The sequence below is a fragment of the Stegostoma tigrinum genome, chromosome 9 (genome assembly GCF_030684315.1).
Source record: "Stegostoma tigrinum isolate sSteTig4 chromosome 9, sSteTig4.hap1, whole genome shotgun sequence".
NCBI lineage: Eukaryota > Metazoa > Chordata > Chondrichthyes > Orectolobiformes > Stegostomatidae > Stegostoma > Stegostoma tigrinum.
Window position 1 is genome coordinate 78,782,085 of NC_081362.1, and position 23,701 is coordinate 78,805,785.

General features: G+C 39.8%; 1 protein-coding gene across 2 annotated transcripts in view; it reads left to right on the forward strand.

Moving 5' to 3' along the window:
* Window positions 1–23,494, forward strand: part of heatr1 (HEAT repeat containing 1) — an 85,377-nt gene extending 61,883 nt beyond the window's left edge. Inside the window, exons 31-45 of one of the 2 annotated variants that reach the window (XM_048536467.1) lie at window positions 177–306; window positions 1,196–1,368; window positions 5,079–5,131; window positions 7,253–7,376; window positions 7,862–8,005; window positions 11,723–12,012; window positions 12,815–12,965; window positions 13,055–13,213; window positions 14,184–14,318; window positions 15,286–15,390; window positions 15,488–15,656; window positions 18,434–18,588; window positions 19,987–20,145; window positions 21,045–21,153; window positions 23,136–23,494. In XM_048536467.1, the coding sequence (XP_048392424.1) occupies window positions 177–306; window positions 1,196–1,368; window positions 5,079–5,131; window positions 7,253–7,376; window positions 7,862–8,005; window positions 11,723–12,012; window positions 12,815–12,965; window positions 13,055–13,213; window positions 14,184–14,318; window positions 15,286–15,390; window positions 15,488–15,656; window positions 18,434–18,588; window positions 19,987–20,145; window positions 21,045–21,153; window positions 23,136–23,224 (2,145 nt within the window). In that variant the 3' untranslated portion in view covers window positions 23,225–23,494. The remainder of the gene's footprint in view (window positions 1–176; window positions 307–1,195; window positions 1,369–5,078; window positions 5,132–7,252; window positions 7,377–7,861; window positions 8,006–11,722; window positions 12,013–12,814; window positions 12,966–13,054; window positions 13,214–14,183; window positions 14,319–15,285; window positions 15,391–15,487; window positions 15,657–18,433; window positions 18,589–19,986; window positions 20,146–21,044; window positions 21,154–23,135) is intronic. The other variant, XM_048536470.1, reaches the window with a different exon arrangement.
* The last annotated feature ends 207 nt before the right edge of the window (window positions 23,495–23,701 follow it).

The window sequence follows — 23,701 nt, forward strand, 5'->3', positions numbered from 1 at the left end:
AGCTTGCCCAAAGTTGTAACGATAATTTCAAGAAGTTTCAGTCAACTCTCTTTCTTCTACTCTCTCTGCCCCGGACAGTTCCAAATTGAATTTCTGTTTTCTGAAACAATCACTTATGAATTAGATTTTACTTTGCACTTCAACAAAGTTCTGTTTTTTTTTCCTTCCACTAACAGGAGGCTGCTGTAGAAAGAGATGTTGAATTCTGGATAGCCGTTTGCTGCGAGTTCAGTGTGCAGGACCAGCTACAGAGCTTCATCAATATTTTGTGTTACTTAGCAAAGCTCCCAGAAGAAAAGGAAGAAAGTAAGTACAAGATAGCATGTTGTTAACTTCAAATGGTGCATTTTGTATCATATCATAAATCAATAAATCAGGGAATTTAAATGGAAAAGTAAATGCATGTCCCAGAGTGGAGTATTCAAAATACTGCACTGCTGTCTCCTCAAACATTTCGGTATTTTAAATAAATTACTAATCGAAACAAAACATTCAATGAGGGAACTCATTTGGCTTTAAAGCAGTATTTGTATTCTCCACTTTATTCTATTGGCTTTAAAACATTATTTATATTCTTCCTCTTTATTAATTTTGAGACTTTATCTAAGAATCTTGGGTGTGAATGTCCATGAATGTTCTCTGATTTGTCTGCTGTAACCTCATTAAAAACACTGCAGGCACCCCGCAAAATAGCATTTATACCATATTTCCTGCTGTTTTCACGGCTCTTCCACTAATATTACAGTGGACAAGTAGAAACGTACTGAGGGGAGTTCACCCAGTCAATTTAGGCTGATTTCATTGATATGTCAGATTGTTTCACTGGTTAAAATGAGGTGTGTAGAAATGTTATTTAAGGTAAAGTTAAATCAGCACTTATTTTCAAACTTAGAGAATGGTGTAAGTGAAGTAACCAATGTGGATATGACAGGTGCAGTGACCTTTACTGCCCAAGTTTGTTTTTCCATCAAGCTTTCAGGTTTCTAGGTTTTACATAGTTCAGTCATGTTTTAAGAAGGCTTCCTGAGGACTATCGAACTCTGCTTAACATAGATACTTCTCTTTTGCATGTTAATATTATTATTATTTTCTTGCTAAGCTGCCCTAACATCTTTGCTAGACTCTACTAATTCGTTGTTAACACATGCCGTGTTCCTTATTACACATTCATTTCTTGAATGTATTTTCTTTAAAGTAGCTGAAGGACAGAGAAAATTAAGGATGAAGGAGAGCAAAGCAAGGAACCAGAGTGAAGAGGAACTACTGTTCAACGTAGACACTCATACAGCCAAACAGCTGCGGCATTTCAAATTTCTTTCTGTCTCATTCATGGCTCAGATTCTTGCCTCCAACAGCTTTGTTGGAAAGGTAACTTTGGTTTGTTTCTATTCATATAATTATTTGTACATACAGATTTGTGCATCCTGAATATTTTGGCACTTCATATTGAAGAAGTTTTTCTTGCCTAGTATTAAACAACTGTTCCTTTCTTATTTCTCCAGTGGAATGGAACAGTATTAGTCCACTTTACAGATTATATTGTGCATATCCATTCACTACTGTAGATTCAAATAAATACCCCATATACGAGATAACAAAGTATGGAGCTAGATGAACACAGCAGGCCAAGCAGCACCTTAGGAGCACAAAAGCTGACGTTTCGGGCCTAGACCCTTCATCAGAAAAGGGGGATGGGGAGAGGGTTCTGAAATAAATAGGGAGGGAGGGTGAGGCATACTGAAGATGGACAGAGGAGGGGATAGGTGTGCTCCCACCTCAAGCCGCACCTCCATTTCCTACCTACTAACCTCATTCTCCCCCCCCCCCCCCACTTGACCTGTCGGTCCTCCCCGGACTGACCTATCCCCTCCCTACCTCCCCACTCGTACTCTCCTCTCCACCTATCTTCTCCTCTGTCCATCTTCGGTCCGCCTCCCCCTTTCTCCCTATTTATTTCAGAATCCTCTCCCCATCCCCCTTTTCTGATGAAGGGTCTAGGCTCGAAACGTCAGCTTTTGTGCTCCTAAGATGCTGCTTGGCCTGCTGTGTTCATCCTGCTCCACACTTTGTTATCTTGGATTCTCCAGCATCTGCAGTTCCCATTATCTCTGGTTCCAAATACCTCTAGACCATAGTAAATTCTGTTTCTCATAAGCCCTCTGTTTTCTTTTGCCACAAGCTGCCAAAAATAATAGTGAATTATAAGAAAGGATATGGAAGCACTGGAGAAGGTGCAAGGAAGATTTACTTGATATTAAATGCATGAGTGTAAGTATCAGGAAAGAATTAAAAATTGGGCCTCTTTTAAAATTATGAAAGGTTTTGAAAAATTGGTAGAGAAAGAATATTTCCACTTGTGAGTAAGAGGATAGCTAGCAGTCATCAGTATAAATAATCACACGGAAATTCATTCTGGAATTCAAAAGAAACCGCACTGCCTAAAAAGTCGTGAGGATGTGAAACTTATTGTCACAGCAAATAGTTTGAAGTGAATAGTACAGATACTTTGAAGGGGAAGCTAGACAAACATATGAGCTAGAAAGGGAGGGAAGGAGGGTTACATTGGTGGATTGAGATGAGAAAAGGTAGGAGGCTCTAGAGCATAAAAACGTTGCTGCTACTCAAAACTGGAATATTCCTTAAAAAAAGGGACAGGCTGTCGAAGATTTTCATATTGTACTCATCAAGACAGTTGTAAGAAAATCAAATTTAAAAGGAAGCAACTGTCACTTTTCCATGAGAAAATGGTGCTGATTAGTTGTCAAGTCAATTCTATTGTAGTGGCAGTGAACTTCTTAGTCAGTTCTATACTACTTAGTCAGTTGTGTGGTAGGGGAAACATCTTTTTGGTTTGATGTTGGCATCCTGTTAATGGAAGATACCATTCATGTTGCATGTAGCATGAAATGGCTACATTTACCTGTTGCCCAAATTTTTGAGATACCTTCCCATCTTGCGTGACTCGAGAGTTGACACTGTTTGAATCCAAAAGTGGGCGATAAGAATTAAGCCCATGCAAGAATTTGCATAATACACAACTGAACAATATCAAATATCTATGAATTACACTAACGCTACATTGTCGGTGGATCTAGCGATGTAACGTTGTTCTTTCTAATGCAGTATAAGTTTGCTCCCTTTTAAATCTGCAGTTATTCCACCTGTCCTGATGAGTGCATGATGAGAAACTTAATCAACATAACTTCTTTTCATCAATGGTAGCAGAATAAATATTGATATGGACTGGTTGGGTCAAGTGATTTGTTTCTGTGCCATGTATCCTACATAATCCTATGTAGTCCATTCCCAGTTCTTCAACAGTATTTCAGTCCACTGTTTATTTTACTGGAAAACAATAAAATTGCTCTGATTTTATACTTACTACCGTATATTTTCAAGCTAATTCCTCTACTGAATGACTTATATGAGAGTCTCACGTTTCACGGTGACCCAGTGGTTAGCACCGCAGCCTCGCAGTGCCAGGGACCCGGGTTCGATTCCAGCCTCTGTAGACTGTCTGTGTGGAGTTTGCACGTTCTCCCCGTGTCTGTGAGGGTTTCCTCCGGGTGCTCCGGTTTCCTCCCACAGTCCAAAGATGTGCAGGCTAGGTGGATCAGCCATGCTAAATTTCCCGTAGTGTTCAGGGGTGTGTGGGTTATTGGGGGATGTGTCTGGGTGGGATGCTTCAAGGGGCGGTGTGGGCTTGTTGGGCCGAAGGGCCTGTTTCCACACTGTAGGGAGTCTAATCTAATCAAGTGCCTAGTTAGCGACAAATTTAATTTCTAAAGGGAAAAATCTTAAATGACTTCACATGTTTAATGATTAAAACTTAAAAATGTCACTCATGCAAGTCTAGATGACTGATTTAGGGATTACGGCGAATAATTTGTAAAAAAAATAATTTAGACAAGCATGTTAACTGTCAAGTATGTAAAAATTGCAGAGGGTCTTGGCTGAGGGAGAAGTCTAGGCTTTTTAAAAAAGGTGTTGGCTCAAACCAAAGAAACGTTTCAATGAATGATCGTTAACTTGTGAAGAGGAAAATAGAGTTAATGTTACATTGGCTGCCTGAGTTTTTCTAGCATCTGCTGTTGTTTCAAAATAACCTTCTGCGGGTCCCATGGATCTCTGGAATAGATTCATTTAAGGCACGTTGTACGTCTTGTTATCCAGCAACCTCAGAACCTAGCCTTTGCCAGAGGGGAGAATTTTCCAGACCATGGGTGGTCATGTGTCCAGCATACTCCCAATAATCTTGACCTGTGCAGTCCCCTCACGCTGAGACTGAAGCCCAACCTGCTCTCTGGCCACCTTGGCCTTGCTGGCATTTCTAAGGAGGATGAGGTGTTGGTACTGAAGAAAGACAACTTTAATAAGGTGTTTCAGAATACCAGCACCTCATTGTGGAGTTCTGAGAGTGACAATCGGGGAGGAGCTTAATGAGTAAACTCAATCTGTAACTAGCAGTAACCTTGTCGGTATTTAACAACTACTCCCTCTGCAACTAGCAATAAACCAATTATTACTGAGTACAGATTTTTTTAAAACAAACTTCAGAATCACACTGGAAGGAATGAAACTGAGAAGGTGTCTTTAACTGAAGCGTTGTGGTTGCAGACTAATGTGTGCTGAATAAAGGAGATACAACCTATAATCTTCTGCAAAAAGTGCTGCTAGTGTGGTCTGTTTTTAATTTTTTTTGTTTGTTATTACTCTTATTTATTTTTCTGTTACTATGTTCTTATGATAATTGTTTAATTGAGGCAATCATTTATATTGTCAGATAAAATCAAACCCTGTTTCTTCTGTTTGTATTTCCTAATCACAGTCATTTTAATGGGTACTAAAAGGACACCTATTGGATTGATGAGGGAGAAGGGAATAGAGGAACTTGGAGTGGTGTGTGAAGAAATGATTAAACTAGAAGGAAGCTCATGTGGAATATAAACACTAACACAGATTATTGGGCCAAGTGAATCTGTGCAGAAAATTCTTTACACTCTGCTGGAACATTGTTTTATAAAACAGCTCCTGTTAAATGTTAAGCATCCTCACCAAGTTTCTTGCTTTTATATTAGGTTGCAGACTGTGATAACTCTGAAGAAGAACTTTTGCAGAAGCTTGAACAAAGGTAACCAATCATCTGTTGTGTTGTCAGAGATAGTAACAACTGCCGATGCTGGAGTCAGAGATAACACAGTGTGGAGCTGGAGGATCACAGCAGGTCAGGCAGCATCAGAGGAGCAGAGAAGCTGACATTTCATGTCAGGACCCTTCAGATTTCTGAATATTAATGTCTAAACTCAACCTGTAACTAGCAGTAACCTTGTCAGTATTTAACAACTTCAGTATATGCAGAATGCAGAGCAGGACACATTACTAAGCCACTCCAGCAATTATAGGTGTATATAGTTGTAGAAAACTTGAAGCAAGGTAGCATATTAAAATTTAACCTCACCTTTGTCTTAAGAGTTGCAGTGTACTGCTGCAGTTGGAGAATGTTCTTCTTAAGTCCCCTGCCCGAAGAGTCTGACCCATATTGTCAAGACTGCCACCATGGGTCAAGGAGGCAGGTCCCAAATCCCCAGCTACACATGAGGATCAAACCTCATGCTGTTGCCATCAATTTGATCCATACCACCTATCCCACCAATTGAGCCCTCCAGGAAATCCAGCTGCTCATAGCAACATTAACTTTTATATGCATGTTGTAGCCTGGAACTATGCACCTTTCTCACGCTTACCATCTGATATGTTACGAACACACATGCCTTGTCTGTCAGGTTGTTGAATGCAACCTGAACTGAACTTGGAGCTTCTAGGGCAAAGGCAGGGAACTACCCATTGTGCTGCAAGGAGAATATCAAACCTGCAAACAGATTTTATTGCTTAAATGGAACTCATTTGCAATTTTCTATGTGGAAAATAGTAGACCATATGCTTCTCAGCCTCATTTTCTTGCCTTCTTCCAATAACTTTTGATTTCCTTACTAATTAAGACTCTATCTCCTTACTAATTATGACTCTATCTATCCTTAAATACACTCAATGACTTGGCCGCAGAAGCCTGTGAAGGCCATGAGCACCATAGATTAACCACCCCGTGGCTGAAGAAATTCCTTATTGTCTCAGTTCTGAAGCATCGTCCCTTCATTCTTGAGGCTGTGGTCTCAGGTCCGAGTGTCTTCTACTAGTGGAAACATCTTCTCCACATTCACTCTAACTAGGCCTATCAGTTTTCTGTAAGTTTCACTGAGATCGCCCTTCATGTTTCTAAATTCTATTGAAAGCAGACCTAGAGTCCTCAACCGCTGCTTATATGATAAGCCCTTCATTCCGTATCATTTTCTTGTGAGCCTCCTCTGGCACCCCTTCAAGGCTAGCACATCCAGCCTTAGTTATGGGGCCCAAAACTGCTCTCAATATTCTAAATGTTATGTGACCAGAGTCTTCCACAGCCTCAGCAGTACGTCCCTTTTCTTGTATTCTAGCCCTCTCAAAATGAATATGAACACTGCATTTGCCTTCCTAACTGCTAACTGAACCTGCATGTTAACATTATGTCAAAAGAAAATCCAAAACATGACAGAGCCTATGGTGTTTATGCTGTTCAGCTGCAATTAATTTGTCACCCAGTTCACTTCTGATGGACGATCATTAATGAATAAACTTTGAGCGTCAAAAAGAAATGTAGCCAGAAGCTTGCAGCCAACTATCATCTGCACAGAAAACAATTAAAACTGAGTAAAATAACCACATAAAATTATCATATATTCAAGAAGAATCTGAATAATTAAAAATCATAGTTGTTTTGATTTGTCCTCAGATTGGATAATGCTGGGGAGGCTGCATTTTACACTCAACTGGTAGTGGGCCAGCTTCTTCAACCACTGCAGTCTAGGTGCTAAATAGTGTTCTTAGTGTTAAGGTGATGGAAGTACTTGAGTGTCTCTCTGAATTTATTATCATTCAGATTCTCCTGCTAATTGTCCGGACAAAAAGGAACAAGGAAGGTTGCGAGTATAGGTTAGAGACTGCTAATGCTGTGATCTTATTGTGAGGAGAGGATCTCTTCATGTTTACCTTGGAGTGCATTGTCCTCTTGCTTTGTATAAAATTTGAAGCAGATAAATAAACCATGAATTACGATTTTCACATTTTTTTTGCAAGTTATTAGTTATCATGTTGCATTTGATCCTGTAGTGGTTTCTGAGTCGTTCTTTGGTGAACTGATCCTGTTTTGTTTTCTTAGTTTGTTGGAAGAAATTTTGTGCTACATTAACATGGTTGCTCACAGTGTGGAGGAGAATGCAGAGAAGCCAACATCAAAATTTTGGAGATCTCTACTCAACCGCTCGTATGATCTCTTAGATAAAGTAGGTTTTCAACTTACCTAGTCCCAGTTGCTGGCATACTTTTCAATTTGAATTTGCTACCCTAGCAAACTGAAAAACAGATGTTTACTTGTAACTTAAATAAAAGATTCTGAAGAAAAAGGAATATTCATTTGGGTGTCAGCTTTGGTTCCATTTCGGTCCCACTCTGTGGCTCAGGGACACAATCCAAGCTGACACTGAAATGCATTAATGAAGGAATGTTACAATGCTGGAGTGCTGTAATTAAGATAAGGTATTATTTTAAGATCTGTTTTCCCTTCTCATTGACTTACATGTTTGTCTGGCAGGATTTGAAGAAGAGCCAATGATTATCTCTCAACCAACATCATTAAAATAGATTATCTATTTCTGCCTGATCTATATTTCAATTGTGTTGCATTTAGTGTTGGCTGGCAGATAGAACATGGGCGGTAATGCAGTTATGAAGTAATCTGTTGAAATGCTTTTTTATCACCTACATACAGGTAAATGCCTTGCTACCGACAGAAACCTTCATCCCAGTGATTCGAGGGTTAATGAGCAACCGTTTACCTTCAGTTCGACGTAAAGCTATGGATCTCTTGAATAATAAGCTCCAGCAGCACAGAGCCGTGTGGCAGGAACATCAGGTGAGTGCCTCATTCTCTTAAAATTGGACACAGATCTTTCTGCCTAAATGAACAGTATCGATTTAAAATGAATATTATGCATCTGTCACAGTTTGAAGTTCACAACTTGAGCTCTTTGAGGTTGAAAACTGAATCCTCATTTTGTTACTCTGGTCATGGTGTCTGCTCGAAAAGAAAAAAAGAGTTAATTTTTGTCAGATGCTGAAAAGAAATTACAGTTGAACCTTCATAAGTCTTTTTTCATGTGGGAACAAGACAAAGGTGCCAGCATTTCTTGTTTTGTTAAAAAAAATTTTTAAAAACTCTCCAGCAAGCTATCAGTCGATCTGATCTGCACCACTACATTCAACCAGAACATCCGTCTCAAACCCGAGAAAGCTAACCCCAAAACCATCCCAAATGGGCCCTTACACGCAATCCCACATCACCAGAGGGGTGCCTTTTGGATCATTATGGCTTGGACATCTCTTTTGAAAGAGCTCTGTTTTAGTTCCATTGCTGTAACATTATTTACTTTAAAGTATACATCTAATTCCATTTACTTATACAGTTGAATGCTAAAGCAGTCATTCTCAGCTACAGAGCAGCAGATCTGGGCTGCTAATCTGATAATGTAGAATCTGGAGACCATTGGTGCCTTTTCTCTTTGTTTTGTGGTGGGACTGGTGTAAGGAATGTTGAGACCAACATGTCATCTGTTAGCATCTTGTCTTGCCTGCTGAAGTACTGGCCTGAATGTCGCTAGAGAAGAGCAAATGATGGGGAGCTGGAGAAGTCAACATTGTCCAGTAGCTTCAGTTCAGTTAATCACAGATTTATCATCTAATCGAAGGTCTTCCTGTGCACTTTGTTTTCTTGTCGGTAATATTTAGGCATATGGGAATGGATTCATTTCAAGCTTTAGCATTATGACTCCAAAGAAAATACTATCCATTCATCATTTCTAAGTATTCATTGTCAGGATCCCTTTTAACCTGTAATGCAGAAGGAAAATACTGTGGAAGCTAAGAACCTGAAAATAAAATAGAAATTTTCGAAATACTCAACATGACAGGCAACGAGTGTCAAGAGAGATACAGAGTTAACATTTCAAGTTGATGAACTTTCATCAGAATCAGATAACTCTCTACAGAAACTACCAGACATACTGAATATTTCTAGAATTTTCTGTATTCGCCCCTCTTACTTTTGTTTGAATGATAAAAAGATTCATTTTCTCCAATCTCTCGCCATAACACAAGCTACTCAGTGCTAGTATGACCTCCTAGTGTTATAAATAAGCCTCCTATGCACCATCTTGTCAAAGACCTTTTGAAAATACACTTTTACAAATATCTAGCGCATTTTCCTTTTCAATGCAGTTATTTCTTCAAAGGTCTTGGTTCATCAGGTGTATTTTTGACAGCTATGAACCTTCTCTGTCTTGATTGAATACTTGATAAACTAAGAAAGATGAAACAAGCTAAGGAATGCAGGAAATTCACATTATGGCAATTTAAAAGAGACCCTGTATTATTTATTAAAATGTTGATTGACCTGATAAGCATTCTTCCACAGCTCCTGGTCTTGCTGTTAAAATGGTCCAGTTTGCATCACATTGAGTCATTGATAAACACAGCACAGAAACAGACTTGTAACCAGCTTGTAACTGATGTCCATTTCAAGCCCCCCGACTCCCACAGCTACCTAGAAGCAACCAGCTTGTAACTGATGTCCATTTCAAGCCCACCGACTCCCACAGCTACCTAGAACTCCATCTCAGGCAACCAGCTTGTAACTGATGTCCATTTCAAGCCCACCGACTCCCACAGCTACCTAGAATACACCTCCTCCCACCCACCCTCCTGCAAAAATTCCATCCCCTATTCCCAATTCCTCCGCCTCCGCCGCATCTGCTCCCACGATAAGACATTCCACTCCCGCACATCCCAGATGTCCAAGTTCTTTAAGGACCGCAACTTTCCCCCCACAGTGATCGAGAACGCCCTTGACCGCGTCTCCCGTATTTCCCGCAACACATCCCTCACACCCCGCCCCCGCCACAACCGCCCCAAGAGGATCCCTCTTGTTCTCACACACCACCCTACCAACCTCCGGATACAACGCATTATCCTCCGACACTTCCGCCATTTACAATCCGACCCCACCACCCAAGACATTTTTCCATCCCCTCCCCTGTCAGCCTTCCGGAGAGACCACTCTCTCCGTGACTCCCTTGTTCGCTCCACACTGCCCTCCTACCCCACCACACCCGGCACCTTCCCCTGCAACCGCAGGAAATGCTACACCTGTCCCCACACCTCCTCCCTCACCCCCATCCCAGGCCCCAAGATGACATTCCACATTAAGCAGAGGTTCACCTGCACATCTGCCAATGTGGTATACTGCATCCACTGTACCCGGTGCGGCTCCCTCTACATTGGGGAAACCAAGCGGAGGCTTGGGGACCGCTTTGCAGAACACCTCCGCTCAGTTCGCAACAAACAACTGCACCTCCCAGTCGCAAACCATTTCCACTCCCCCTCCCATTCTCTAGATAACATGTCCATCATGGGCCTCCTGCAGTGCCACAATGATGCTACCCGAAGGTTGCAGGAACAGCAACTCATATTCCGCCTGGGAACCCTGCAGCCATATGGTATCAATGTGGACTTCACCAGTTTCAAAATCTCCCCTTCCCCTACTGCATCCCTAAACCAGCCCAGTTCGTCCCCTCCCCCCACTGCACCACACAACCAGCCCAGCTCTTCCCCCCCCACCCACTGCATCCCAAAACCAGTCCAACCTGTCTCTGCCTCCCTAACCGGTTCTTCCTCTCACCCATCCCTTCCTCCCACCCCAAGCCGCACCCCCATCTACCTACTAACCTCATCCCACCTCCTTGACCTGTCCGTCTTCCCTGGACCGACCTATCCCCTCCCTACCTCCCCACCTACACTCTCTCCACCTATCTTCTTTACTCTCCATCTTCGGTCCGCCTCCCCCTCTCCCTATTTATTCCAGTTCCCTCTCCCCATCCCCCTCTCTGATGAAGGGTCTAGGCCCGAAACGTCAGCTTTTGTGCTCCTGAGATGCTGCTTGGCCTGCTGTGTTCATCCAGCCTCACATTTTATTATCTTGGAATTCTCCAGCATCTGCAGTTCCCATTATCTCTCTCTATCACAGAAACAGACCCTTTGGTCCAGCTCATCCATAGCAACCAGATATCCTAAATATATCCTCTTTGCCAGCATTTGGTCCATTTCTTGCTAAGCCCTTCCTATTCATACACCAATCCAGGTGCCTTTTAAATGTTGTAATTGTACCAGCTTCCACCACTCCTCGCAGTTCATTCTGTACATGCACCACCCTCTGTGTGAAAAAGTTGTCCCTTAGATCTCTTTTAAATCTTTCCCCTCTCACCATAAACCTATGTCCTCTAGTTTTGGACCCCTCTACCTTGGGGAAAATACTTTGGATATTCGTTCTATCATGCCCCTTATGATTTTTTTCAGCTTCTGTTGAGTCATCCCTCAGCGTCATGTTGAACTTAATCTGCTATACTATTTTCCATGCACTCAATCTTTTTGTTTCTTTATAATTTTCTTCTCTTGGCTAGATGTCTTATGTGCCCCAGCCCCGTGTGAGCCTTTTCCATTCATATTTGTGGTCTTTTTATCCATGTTTATATATATTTCTGTGTAATGGTTGTTCAAGTGTGGTATTTTTTCTCACCAGATGAACTTACTTTTGAGTCTGATCAAGGAACTTCTTAGTGTTGCTCGCTGCAAGCAGAAAGAAGTGGAACAGGCGGTTAACCGTCAGACAGCCCTTTTCAGCCTGAAGCTTCTGTGCAGATGCTTTGGTGCAAATCATCAGCAATCATTTGTGCCTGTTCTTGCGACCGCTGTTGACCTGGTCATGAGTGACAACGAAGAGGAAGAAAAGAATGTGCTAGGAAGTGCTTTGCTTTGTATAGCTGAAGTTACCACCGCACTCAAAGCACTGGCAATTCCACAGCTTCCAAGGTATTAAACCTGAGGAAGAAACTTAGAATGTACAAGAAGAACTTATTGAATCATAGTCTGCAATAGTAGACAAAGGAGTAGTACGCCAGAAAGTCTTGTTTCTGTATAATATTTCTTGTAGCAATCTCAGATTGCATTAGAGGAAGTATGGATTTGTAAAGGCAGAGAATCTGCCCTGTCAGAACAAGGAGTAATTTATTCTGCATTCTTGAATTATGAATGAGCTACAGGTCCAAGTGCAGGCTAAAACCTTTTCTTCATAGTGTATTATTTGTATAAATTAAAAATGCTGCTTCAAAAGAATATTTCCTACTGTTACTAATATTGAATCGGATGAGCTTATGATTACTTAAGATTTACATTTAGCATAGGGGAACCATATTGTACAATTTCTGATTCTGCTGTCAATTTTCCATTTCCCTCGATGAGGTAGATTACACTGAAACTTACTGTGTTTAATTGTTACACATGGTTCTACATTTGCTGTCTTTCTGTACAACCTGAAAAAAATTTAATAGTGGAAGTAAAAAGGGAACAGTGTATTGAACAAGATAATAAAATGTGAGGCTGGATGAACACAGCAGGCCCAGCAGCATCTCAGGAGCGTGCTCCTGAGATGCTGCTGGGCCTGCTGTGTTCATCCAGCCTCACATTTTATTATCTTGGATTCTCCAGCATCTGCAGTTCCCATTATCTCTGAGTGTATTGAACAAGATTTTTTTTTGACCTTGTTTATAGATCACTTTGTTTTGGAAGTCTACCAATACTCCAATTTAATGGGAATGGATTTACTTTTGTACAGGCTGATCCCAGGACTCCTAAAGGCCCTGAAAAAACAGAAGGAACTGCTGTCCAATGAAATTTATTTACTAAGTGCTGTTACAGCATTGCAGAAAGTTGTAGAAACACTGTCACATTTCATCAGCCCCTACCTACAGGACATCCTAACACAAGTAAGCATCAAAGAAAGTTATGTTACTGTGTAGCAGAAATCACGTATGTTATTTTCATGAAACTGACATGCACTGATACTTTCCTGTAGGTCACCCGCTTGACCAAAATTGCCTCGAGGACTGGCCATTCTTCACAGCTTGACCTACGTCTAACATCACTTCGAACTACACTGGCCACAAAGCTAGCTCCTCGAGTTCTGTTGCCAGCGATTAATAAATGCTACGATAAACTTGCTAGCACCAATCAGGTAGGATTATTCCCCTTTGAGAAGTTATATTTCTGCTCATTTGTACCATTTCAGTCGGAGATGATAGAAAATTCCAGAAGCCTTCAAGTTGTGTGTCAGTTGCTTTGGTTGTTCAATCTCATGGTTATAGCAAAGTGCTAACCTGAAAGTTATAATGTAATTATACTGAGAGGTTTCTATTGATATATAGCTGTGCCATATGTAGTGGCATTTTACATCATAAAAATGTCATGTGTCCAGCTAGGTGCATGAAATATCTGCATTCAGATATATTTTATAGATTCATTTAGTCACATCACTTGTGGCTCAGTTGGCTAATTGTCTAGCATTTTGTTGTAATTTTCTTTACACCTTTTTGAGTGGGATACTTAAGCTTTGCAAAATCTACAAATAGTAGATGCTTTGCTGTCAGGCATGAGCTTTTAATAATACCTAAACTTACATATATTTTAATTGTGTTTGAATTACCTTATCATCATATACCAGAATTTTATATTTTACCTTTTATGTTACAAAACACATTAAATCATACAGAAATATTCAATTTTAGTTTTACTTCGCTACCTTGTGCCTCTCCAAACTCTGAATTGTCCCTTAGCTTGAGCAGCAGATTGGCCTGTCATTCAGCCAGGGAAAACGGCATGCAGCATGAACATCTTGCACTCTAGATGACAAACTCTGCAACCTTACTCGTTCAAATTTCTATGATTTATTTTCAACCATTTAGTTCCAGTTGTGATTCATCAGTCTGTCACTGCACAGCAGATGGTTCACCTCGGGCAGAGAGGGTGGAGGTCCGTGGACAGGCAGTGATTACAGGCAGAATATTCCTATTGTCAGCTCATAATTACTGTTTTATAATTTATGATTCAGACATTAACAATAGCACTTGACAGTATTTGTCATCCAATGCAAGTTATTAATTATAAGAAAACAGAGCTGGTTTCTAACTTGTTTGCATCTTGCCTAGAATTATTTAGGTCCACTTTTTGATATCCTCAAGGAGCATATTAATAATGTAGAAAAGGAACAACTGAACTCTCATCAGTCCGAGCTCACATTGTTCTTCCTCAAAGCCCTGGATTTCAGAGCAGACCATTTGGAGGTACTTAACTGGGACAGATTTTCTCTTTATTTTTGAAAATGAGATTTAGAAAGCAAATTGCAAATTAATTTTATGTTTGTGACTTTTGTAATTTGGAGAGGGCCCTCTGAACACCGGATGTGCAACAATCTAATTTTGAATACTGGTGCTTTTTATATATAATACATGCTAGAATGGCTGAATTTGGTCAAAAGGCAGTGGGTTCAAGACCTGTATTCATAATCTCAGTTGACAATACAAATGAGTGTTGCACCAAGGTCAATGAGGATCCTGTGACTAAAACAGAAATTGCTCAGCAGGTCTGGCAGCATCAGTGAAGAGAAATCAAAGTTGATGTTTCGGAGTTGAGACGTTAATTCTAATTTCTCATCACAGATGCTGCCAGACCTGCTGAGCTTTTCCAGCAATTTCTGTTTTTGTTTCTGATTTAAAACATCCACAGATTTTTTGGTTTTTATTGAGGATCCTGTGACATTTAAAGGAGCAGAGCGTTTCTTTGCTATGTTTTTCAATGTTCACCAAAAATCATTAATATTGGTGTTCGTAGGGTATTGTTGGTGTAGAATAATTGATGCTTCACATTTTACGCATTGAAATCTATTCACTGCGCAAAGTGTTTTGGAAGGTTTTGATATCGCTGCAAGTATTTATTCACTTGTCCAGATTATACTTACTTTGGACATGCAGCTCCAGTTCATAGTCTACTCTTGCAAGCCTTCTGTGAAAGTTGTATACAGTGTGTAACTTCCATTGGGTTTGCATAGTTAAAAGGATGAAAATGTAGAACCTGACTATACCGCATGAATAGCCTCAAGCTCACGCTCTGGTCACCCCTATCAGTTATTGTGCTTGAATGATTTAAGTTTAAGTTTAAAGTGTGCTGTTGACTATTATACCAATTGACTTTTTATATTCTATTTAAAATGAACACACATGATCAGTTTTCCTTTTTCTCTTTCTCACACAGGATAATTTGGATAATGTAGGTGAAATTGAAGGACATGTAATTAACTGTCTTGTTGGTATGGTAATGAAATTATCAGAGGTTACCTTCAGGCCCCTGTTCTTTAAGGTATGCTATTGATGTTAAATGAGTAGCTCTCTGATGTTTTCCTCTGGAATTGTTTATTTTAATTTCAAGTGCTGACCTGTGGTTTGTCTCTGAACAGCTGTTTGACTGGAGTAAATCTGAGGGATTCCCTAAAGATAGAATGATTACATTCTATCGTTTGGCAGACAGCATTGCAGGCAAGCTGAAGGGGTTATTTACTCTGTTTGCTGGACAATTAGTAAAACCCTTTGCTGACATTCTAAACCAAACAAATACTGTCAAGACTGGTGAGTTGAAATCATGTAACCTTTTAAACATTAATCTATGTTGGCGGTCGGGAAACATCTTGGAGGCATTAATCTGGAATAAAATTAATTGGCACTTTAATTGGAAAAAAATGGGTTAATGATAGAACTCCAGCACAGATTTATAAAAGGAGAATTCTGTTTGGCAAAATTGATTGAGCTTTTTGATGCAGTAATGGAAAATTGTGGATGAGGATAATGTGGTTGATGTGTATGCATGGCCTTTTAAAAACTACGACTTGTTAGCAAAATTGAAGCCTATGGAATTAATACAGTAGTAACTGCAGGAACCAAAATCAGCTAAAGAACAGATAGCAAAGAGTTGTAGTTATCAATTCGTTTCCAGGCAAGTAAAAATGTGAGGATCCCCTGGTGTCAATGTTGGGACCAGTGCTGTTTTTGGTACAGGTTAATAATCTCGTCTTCACTATACAATGTGTAATTTTAGGGTTTGAGAGTGACACAAAACTCAAAAATGTGGCCAACAGTAAAGACTACAGGAGGCCATAGATTGATGAAATGGGCCTATGGCAGATGAAATTTACTGCAGAGAAGTGTGAAGCGAAATATTTTGGTATTAAGAATGAAGAAAGGCAGTAAAATAGTGCAATTTCATGTTGGAGATGGAACAGTAATACTTGCGGATGTACATACATGCATGGGATAGCACGGTTGCTGAGTGGTTAGTACTGCTGCCTCACAGCACCAGGGACCTGGGTTAGATTCCATCCTCAGGCGACTGTCTGTGTGGAGTTTGCCTGTTATCCCCATGTCTACGTGGGTTTCCTCCAGGTAACTGCGGTTTCCTCCCACAGTCCAAAGATGTGCAAGTTAGGTGGATTGACCATGCTAAGTTGCCCACGGTGCCCAAGGATGTGAGGTTAGATGTGTTAACCATGGGAATTGTAGGGTTACAGAGAAAGGGTAGGTGGATGAGTCTGGGCGGTATGCTTTTTGGAGGGTGGTGTGGACTTGTTGGGCCAATGGTCTGTTTCCACTCTGTATAGATTCTGTGGATTCTACCTGTGAAGATGGTAGGACAAGTTAAGAAGGCTGTTAAAAGTTATTCAGTGCCCTGGGCAAATAGAGTGCAAAAGTAAGGAAGTTTTCATTACTCTTCACAAGGCACTTGGCTGAAGTGTTGTGCCCAGTTTTGACTACCACAGTACGAATGATGTCAACGCTTAAGAGAGGATATGGAGGAGATTTTTGAAAATGGCACCAGAGGTGAAACACTTCATTTAGGCAATTAAACTAGACAAGTTAGTGCAGGGAAGATAAAGAGGAGATTTGAGTAAAGCGTTTGGTACCATGAAGAGTTTTGATCGAGAAAATAAGGAGAAACTCCTAATGACAAGTCAGTAACCAGAGCATTCAGATGTCAGCTAGATAGCACTGGTGGCATAAGGAGAAGAAAATACATTATACAGCATTTTCTGATCTGGAATGTACTATGAGGAAGAGAGTGAAAGCCAATTCAGTGATGACTTTCCATAGGCAATTGGCTTACATTTTCAAAGGGCTGGTATATGTCAATGGAATGAATGGCCTTTAGGGTGCTGCTGGATTTATTACAGTCGGTTCTATTATAACACATGTTCTGGCAATGCAAAGAGGGGAACACTATTTCTAAAACGCAAATTTGTGTTGGCTAAAAACACGATTCCATTGGTGTGCAGAGGAGTACATTTAAGAGGCTGATTGCAGCCCTGGGGGATAAAGACAATGTTCTTCAGTTTTGAAAGAGCTTTTACATCAAGAATGCAATTGACGTTATCATGGAGGCCTGGGGTGATGTCAGTGAGGAATGATTGCATGCAGTTTGGCAGAAGTTCCTCCCAGACTTTTTTCAAGACTTTAAAAGCTTTGATCTGTTAGAGGAGCTCCCAAAAGTCAAAGAACGTTGTGTTGATCTTGTGAAGCAAGTTGGATTTGGGGAAGTGGAGAGTGAGGATGTTGAGGAGTTGCTTGGTTCCCACAGTGAAGACCTCTCTACAGCTGGCCAACAATAACTTGTGGCGAGAGTGGAAGTGGAAGCTGGAGATCAAGAAGTAGTAGTCCAGGTTTCAGTACCACGAGAGCTTTCCACTTCTGTTTTGTGTTCTATCCTAAAGGAAATTGAGAAGCAGTTGCAGCTCTTAGAGGACAACGATTACAATGCAGAAACGCAGCAGGGTAGCAGTTCTTGGAATAAGATCTTATTTGGCACCCTATGAACAGCTTGTTCGTGAAATAAGAAAAAGAACAAACCAGCAAAAACCAGATTTTTTTTAAAGCCAACCCCCAAGAAACAGCCAGAAGACAGTGACCGACAGCCATCTCCTTCTGGATTAACTATTTTTCATCTTAACCCTGCAACCACAACTGCACCTGACAGTGGTGATGATGAAGATGACCCTCAGCCCCTGCATTAACAACAGACAACCTCCAAACCTCCTCCCCCATCGAGTTATCTTGACATTTTTCAAGATAAGGTGTTAAGTTTACTTTTATTTCATTATTAGATATGAATTAAACATTTATTCAAACTATACTATCTTTTTGTGTTAGGCTTTTGAGTGACTTTTTTTGGTGGCCTGCTCCATCGTCCCCATTATTTCTATTGTGTAACAGAAAATTGCACTATGTTGTGCGGGAACGCAACTATTGTGTTAAAGCAGAACCAACTGTATCTCAAATGAACGACGTTGTTTTAACTAACTGCCGAATTACGAAAGCATTAAATTCAGAGTTATCTTTTTTTTTTCCCCCCAAAATAGATGAAGCCTTCTTTGACTCCGATAAAAACACCGAGAAATCGTGCTTACTACTTCAATTTGTCTGTAACTGCATGCACAAAATCTTTCTCTATGATACTCAGCGATTTGTCAGTAAGGAGAGAGCTGAAACTCTTATGATGCCCTTAGTAGATCAGGTTTGTATCTCTGCTTGAACACTTCATTCCAGCTGTTAAAATTAATCTCATCTGGTTGCCTGTTTCATAACACACAATTTATATATTCACTCCAGGGCATTGCTGATAATCCATCAACTTGTCTTTATCACGTATATCTCAATTGCAAAAATAGCATACACAATGAATGCAGGCTGTGAAGCATTCCTGAAGCAACCTGTGAACTCGAATCAAAGAATGTTACAATGTCGAAAGTGGACATTCAGCCCATTTTGTCCATGCAAGCTTTTTGGTGGATCTGTCCAATTAGTCCCACTCCCTTTGCTTTTTCCTAAAAGCTATACAAGTGTTTTTCCTCCACTGTTCAAGACACAGTATTACTGATGTTCATATTAATTGATTTGTGCCACATATCTTTCCTGGCTATGAATAACTTCTCTGAAAACTTTGAAAAATCAAACTAGAAAACTATGACAAAATTGTTACATTTAGATCACACAGAATAACCCAAACTAAGTAGAACTTACATCAAAGATTATTAGAGCAATCATGACAACTCAACCTCTCTATTGGATTTTGGGCACCAAGCTTTGCTCGAACTAATATTTCACTGTGTAGGGGTGCTTCTCATCAAAAATTGCAGTATTTGTCCAACACACCTGGTTAATTGTGTTATATAAATGTCATTCTGCACCCATGTGTTTTGTACTGAAAACCAAATTTAAGCCCCCAAAATATAAACTATGAAAACCAGTTTGGAGTTGGACACCTTCCAAACACAAACAGAAATTGCTGGAAAATTTCAACAGGTCTGGCAGAATCTGTAAAGAGAAATCAGAGTTAATGTTCCAGGTCCAGCGACACTTCTTCAGAACTCCAGTTCCTCAGGAAACATTGACTCTGATTTCTCTTACAGTTACTGCCGGGCCTGCTGAGATTTTCCAGCAATTCCTGTCTTTGCTTCAGATTTCCAGCTCTACAGTTCTTTTGGTTTTTTTACCTTCCAAACACTATAAATTTTGAGATAACAAAGTGTGGAGCTGGATGAACTCAGCAGGCCAAACAGCCTCTTAGGAGCACAAAAGCTGACGTTTCGGACCTAGGCCCTTTTCTGATGAAGGGTCTAGGCCCGAAATGTCAGCTTTTGTGCTCCTAAGATGCTGCTTGGCCTGCTGAGTTCATCCAGCTCCACACTTTGTTATCTCGAATTCTCCAGCATCTTCCATTATCACTGACTATAAATTTTGAGTGTGTTTGGCTCACATTATCTGTTTATCATGACTGACATCTTTTTTATTTGACAAATAGACAAACATACACTATAATATTAAATTAGCACCTGCATTAAATTATAATGCTGTTTATTATTGTTCATGTAGTAAGAAGTGTAAATATGTTTTGAAATTCTAATCTTTGAAGCTGGAAAACATGCTGGGAGGTGAGGAGGAGTACAGGGACAGAGTGACCAATCATCTAATCCCATGTATAGCTCAGTTTTCTGTCGCTATTGGCGATGATTCTGTCTGGAAACCACTGAATTACCAGATCCTGCTTAAGACAAGACACAGCTCACCTAAGGTATGTAACCATGATGATGAGATGTAGTACATCCTAACCCAGAGCTATATTTAAATGGCACATTCCACAGTGAACTACATTAGTTATTATGCTGTTTCTTGGTTATTGATTGTAAGCTTGGTTGGTTACACCTTTAAACGGTATTAACTTTTTGAGGCCTTTGTGGTGCTTTGGTAATACTCAATAATTTTGTTGATAAACATGATACTCAGTTAGATAAGAGTCACAGAGTCATACAGCACAGAACCAGACCCTTCCGTCTGACTCATCTGAACCAACCAGATATCCTAAACTGATCTAGTCTGGAGCATAGAAGATTTGAGGGGTGACAATATAGAAGTTTTTAAAATCATGAGGGCACAGTTAAAGTGAATAGCAATGGTCTGTTCCCTAGAGAGGGACATTTCAAAATAAGGGGGCATATTTTTAACTTGAGAGGAGAAAGATTTAAAAAGGGCCTGAGAGTCAACTTTTTCACACAGATGGTGGTTTGTATACAGTGAACTGCCAGAGGAAGTGGTAGATGCAGGTAAGGTTACAAAATTTAAAAGATGTTTGGACAAGAATAGGAAGGGTTTAGAGGGATATGGGGCAAATGCAGGCAGGTGAAACTAGTTTTGGTTAGGGAAACTTGGTCACCATGGACATGTTCAAAGGTCAGTTTCCATGCTGTATGACTCTTTTTCATAGTTTTGCATTGTCAGAAATGAAAGGAAAATTTTCTTTGTTTTTTTTTCTCTTTGATTCAGGGTGCACAATGATTGCTGAAAGTCGTAGTATTTGAAAAATCCCTCATATAAGAAAGGGGTGGTCATTAATATTGGATTTGATTAGTCTAAATTATGATGGATGTATTTTTTCCAACATGATGAGCTAAAATATATTGATGTAATCTGCAGGTGAGATTATCTGCTCTGATTATGCTGTTGGAACTGGCTGGTAAACTGAAGGAGAACTATATGCTGCTACTGCCGGAAACCATCCCTTTCTTGGCAGAGCTACTGGAAGGTACGATATTCAATTGGCCTAAATTCTTTCTTTTAGTATGTGTTAAGGGATGGTTTAAAGCTTTAGTATCGGAATTATTAAAGTTTCTAACATTCTACATATACCGTAGTGTAATGAAAAGGACAGACAGGTTGTATCTTTGCCAAAGTAGTAAAAAATGTTGGCAGCTCCTGCACACGTTGTCAAAATGGTGGGATAATTAGTTTTTCTCCCTTCAAGAGAAGAGATAAGTGGCAACTAATCTTCAGCAATAGCACAAAATTGAACAGGAGTGAATAAACAGTGTTTCATACTACCTTTTGAAGTTCACAGAACAGGAAAACTGGCAGACTATAAAGTGAGCTGTCGATTGTATCTTTTTTATGCTATCACCTAAGAATAATTCAACTGCCTCATTTTTTGTTCACTCATCTTAGTGGCATCCTACATGCAACTCTGACACTGCTGGCAAAGAAAAGTTTAGCATAAGAACAGTAAAAAAAAATGAGGATACGGCAAGTCAGACAATCTCTTCCTAAAAGATTTTGCGTTCCACTCTAAATCACTTCACCCACAATTAATTAAAAATTTGCCTATCTCCTCCTCAAATTTACTGTGTCCCAGTATCTACCACACTATGACCTAATGTATTCCACAGATTCACAATCCTTTGACAGAAGTAATTTCACTTCAAGAGGAAACTTCCTCTCTCCATTTATGTGTTAGTACTCTTTAAGCATGTTATACGCCTCAATTAGACCTTCTCTTATTCTTCTAAACTCTGGAGAGTATAGGCCTAACTTGCTTAACCTCTCTTCATATGACAAACCCCTCATTTCTAGAATTTATTAAGTGTACATCCTCTGAACTATCTCTAATGCAACTACATCCACAGAAACTACACAAGGCAAATGTACTGATGACACAAAAGTAGGTGAAAAGACAGAGAGTTACAAACAGGCTACAGAGAGATAGGTTAAATGGGCAAAAACTTGGCAAATAGAATATAATTTGGGAAAATGTAAACTTGCTCATTTTGGGGAAGGCAGATCAAGACCTTTTTTTTTAACCAGAGAAAAACTGCAGAAAGCTGCAACATGAGACATGGAGGTGCTTCTGCACGAAACAAAGAAAGCTAGCACACAAGTGCAATGAGTAATCAGGAAGGCTCATGGAATGTTGGCTCTTATTTCAAGAGGGTTGATGTATACAATAGGGAAGTCTGACTGCAACTGTACAACATGTTGGTGAGACCATATCTGGAATACCGTGAGCAATTTTTATACTGTTTTTTACAAAAATTATTATTTCATTGGCAGCAATTCAGAAAACATTGACGAGGGTGATCCCTGGTATAGGAGGAATTGTCTTACGAGCAAAGGCTAAATAGGTTGGGACTGTACTCTCTGGAGTTTGGAAAAATGAGAGGTGATTTTGTTGAAACAAATAGGATTCTTAAAGAGCTTGACACGATAAACATTAAAAGGATGTTTTCCTTCGAGAGTGTTAGGGTCTTAGAATAAAGAGGTGCCAGTTTAAGACTGACATGAGGTGGAATTTCTTCTCTCAGGGTTGAATGTCTTTAGAACTGCTTGCCACAGAGAGTTGTGCATATTTAAGACGGATTGATTCTTGATCGGGGAGTCAAGTGTTCTGGGGAAAACACAGGACACTGGACATTAGAAATGTCAGATCAGTCATGGAAATTTCTTTCTTCATTGCAATTTACTTTCCTACTTATTTTAGTGTTATCTGCAAATTTGACTATTATACCTTCTATCCCTGTGTCCAAAGTCATTACTATGGATTTTCAATTGTTGGGACCTGACAACCAAACCCTGTGACATTGAACTTTAGAGTAAAGCCGAGTGCTTAGACATTTAAGATTTTGGCACATCAAGCAAATGCATATTTCATTGACCCACGTATATCCACCATAACCTTCAATTTAATTTTATCACAGTAGAACTTTTGAAGTATGGATTGTGTTCTTTGTGTTGCAGATGAATGTGAAGAAGTGGAGCACCATTGTCAGAAGGTTATCCAGCAGCTTGAAATCATACTTGGGGAACCACTGCAAAGCTATTTCTGAAAACATTTAAAATGTACAAAGGGTTTATAAATTTATAAATATTTTATATGTACAATAGGGTTCATACTGTATTACATTTGTGATCTGCATAGCTATTTAAATCACTTCTGTTGAGATGGTGATGCTGAAGGTACAGAATTTTACATTGCATGTGAAATATCAACATTTGTGATAAATTGCCAGACTTGGTTCTCTTTGGATGAAGATTTTCCAGTTGTGCAGCCTCCATTAATATCACCCAACAAACTTTAATAAATAGATTGAAAAACAGTATTGATTGTTTTTACTTCTAGTCACCTTAATATTCAAGAGGGAGCAATAACCTTGTTAGACTTAAGATCAGAAGCTTTTGATCATTTACTATCTGGGCAACTAGTGACATTATATTCAATAAATCCAGCAATTTGTGGTCTAGCACCAGATTACTTTTTAAAATGACAATCACGGTTCATGAATGTCCTTCCAAGTTAAAGCTAG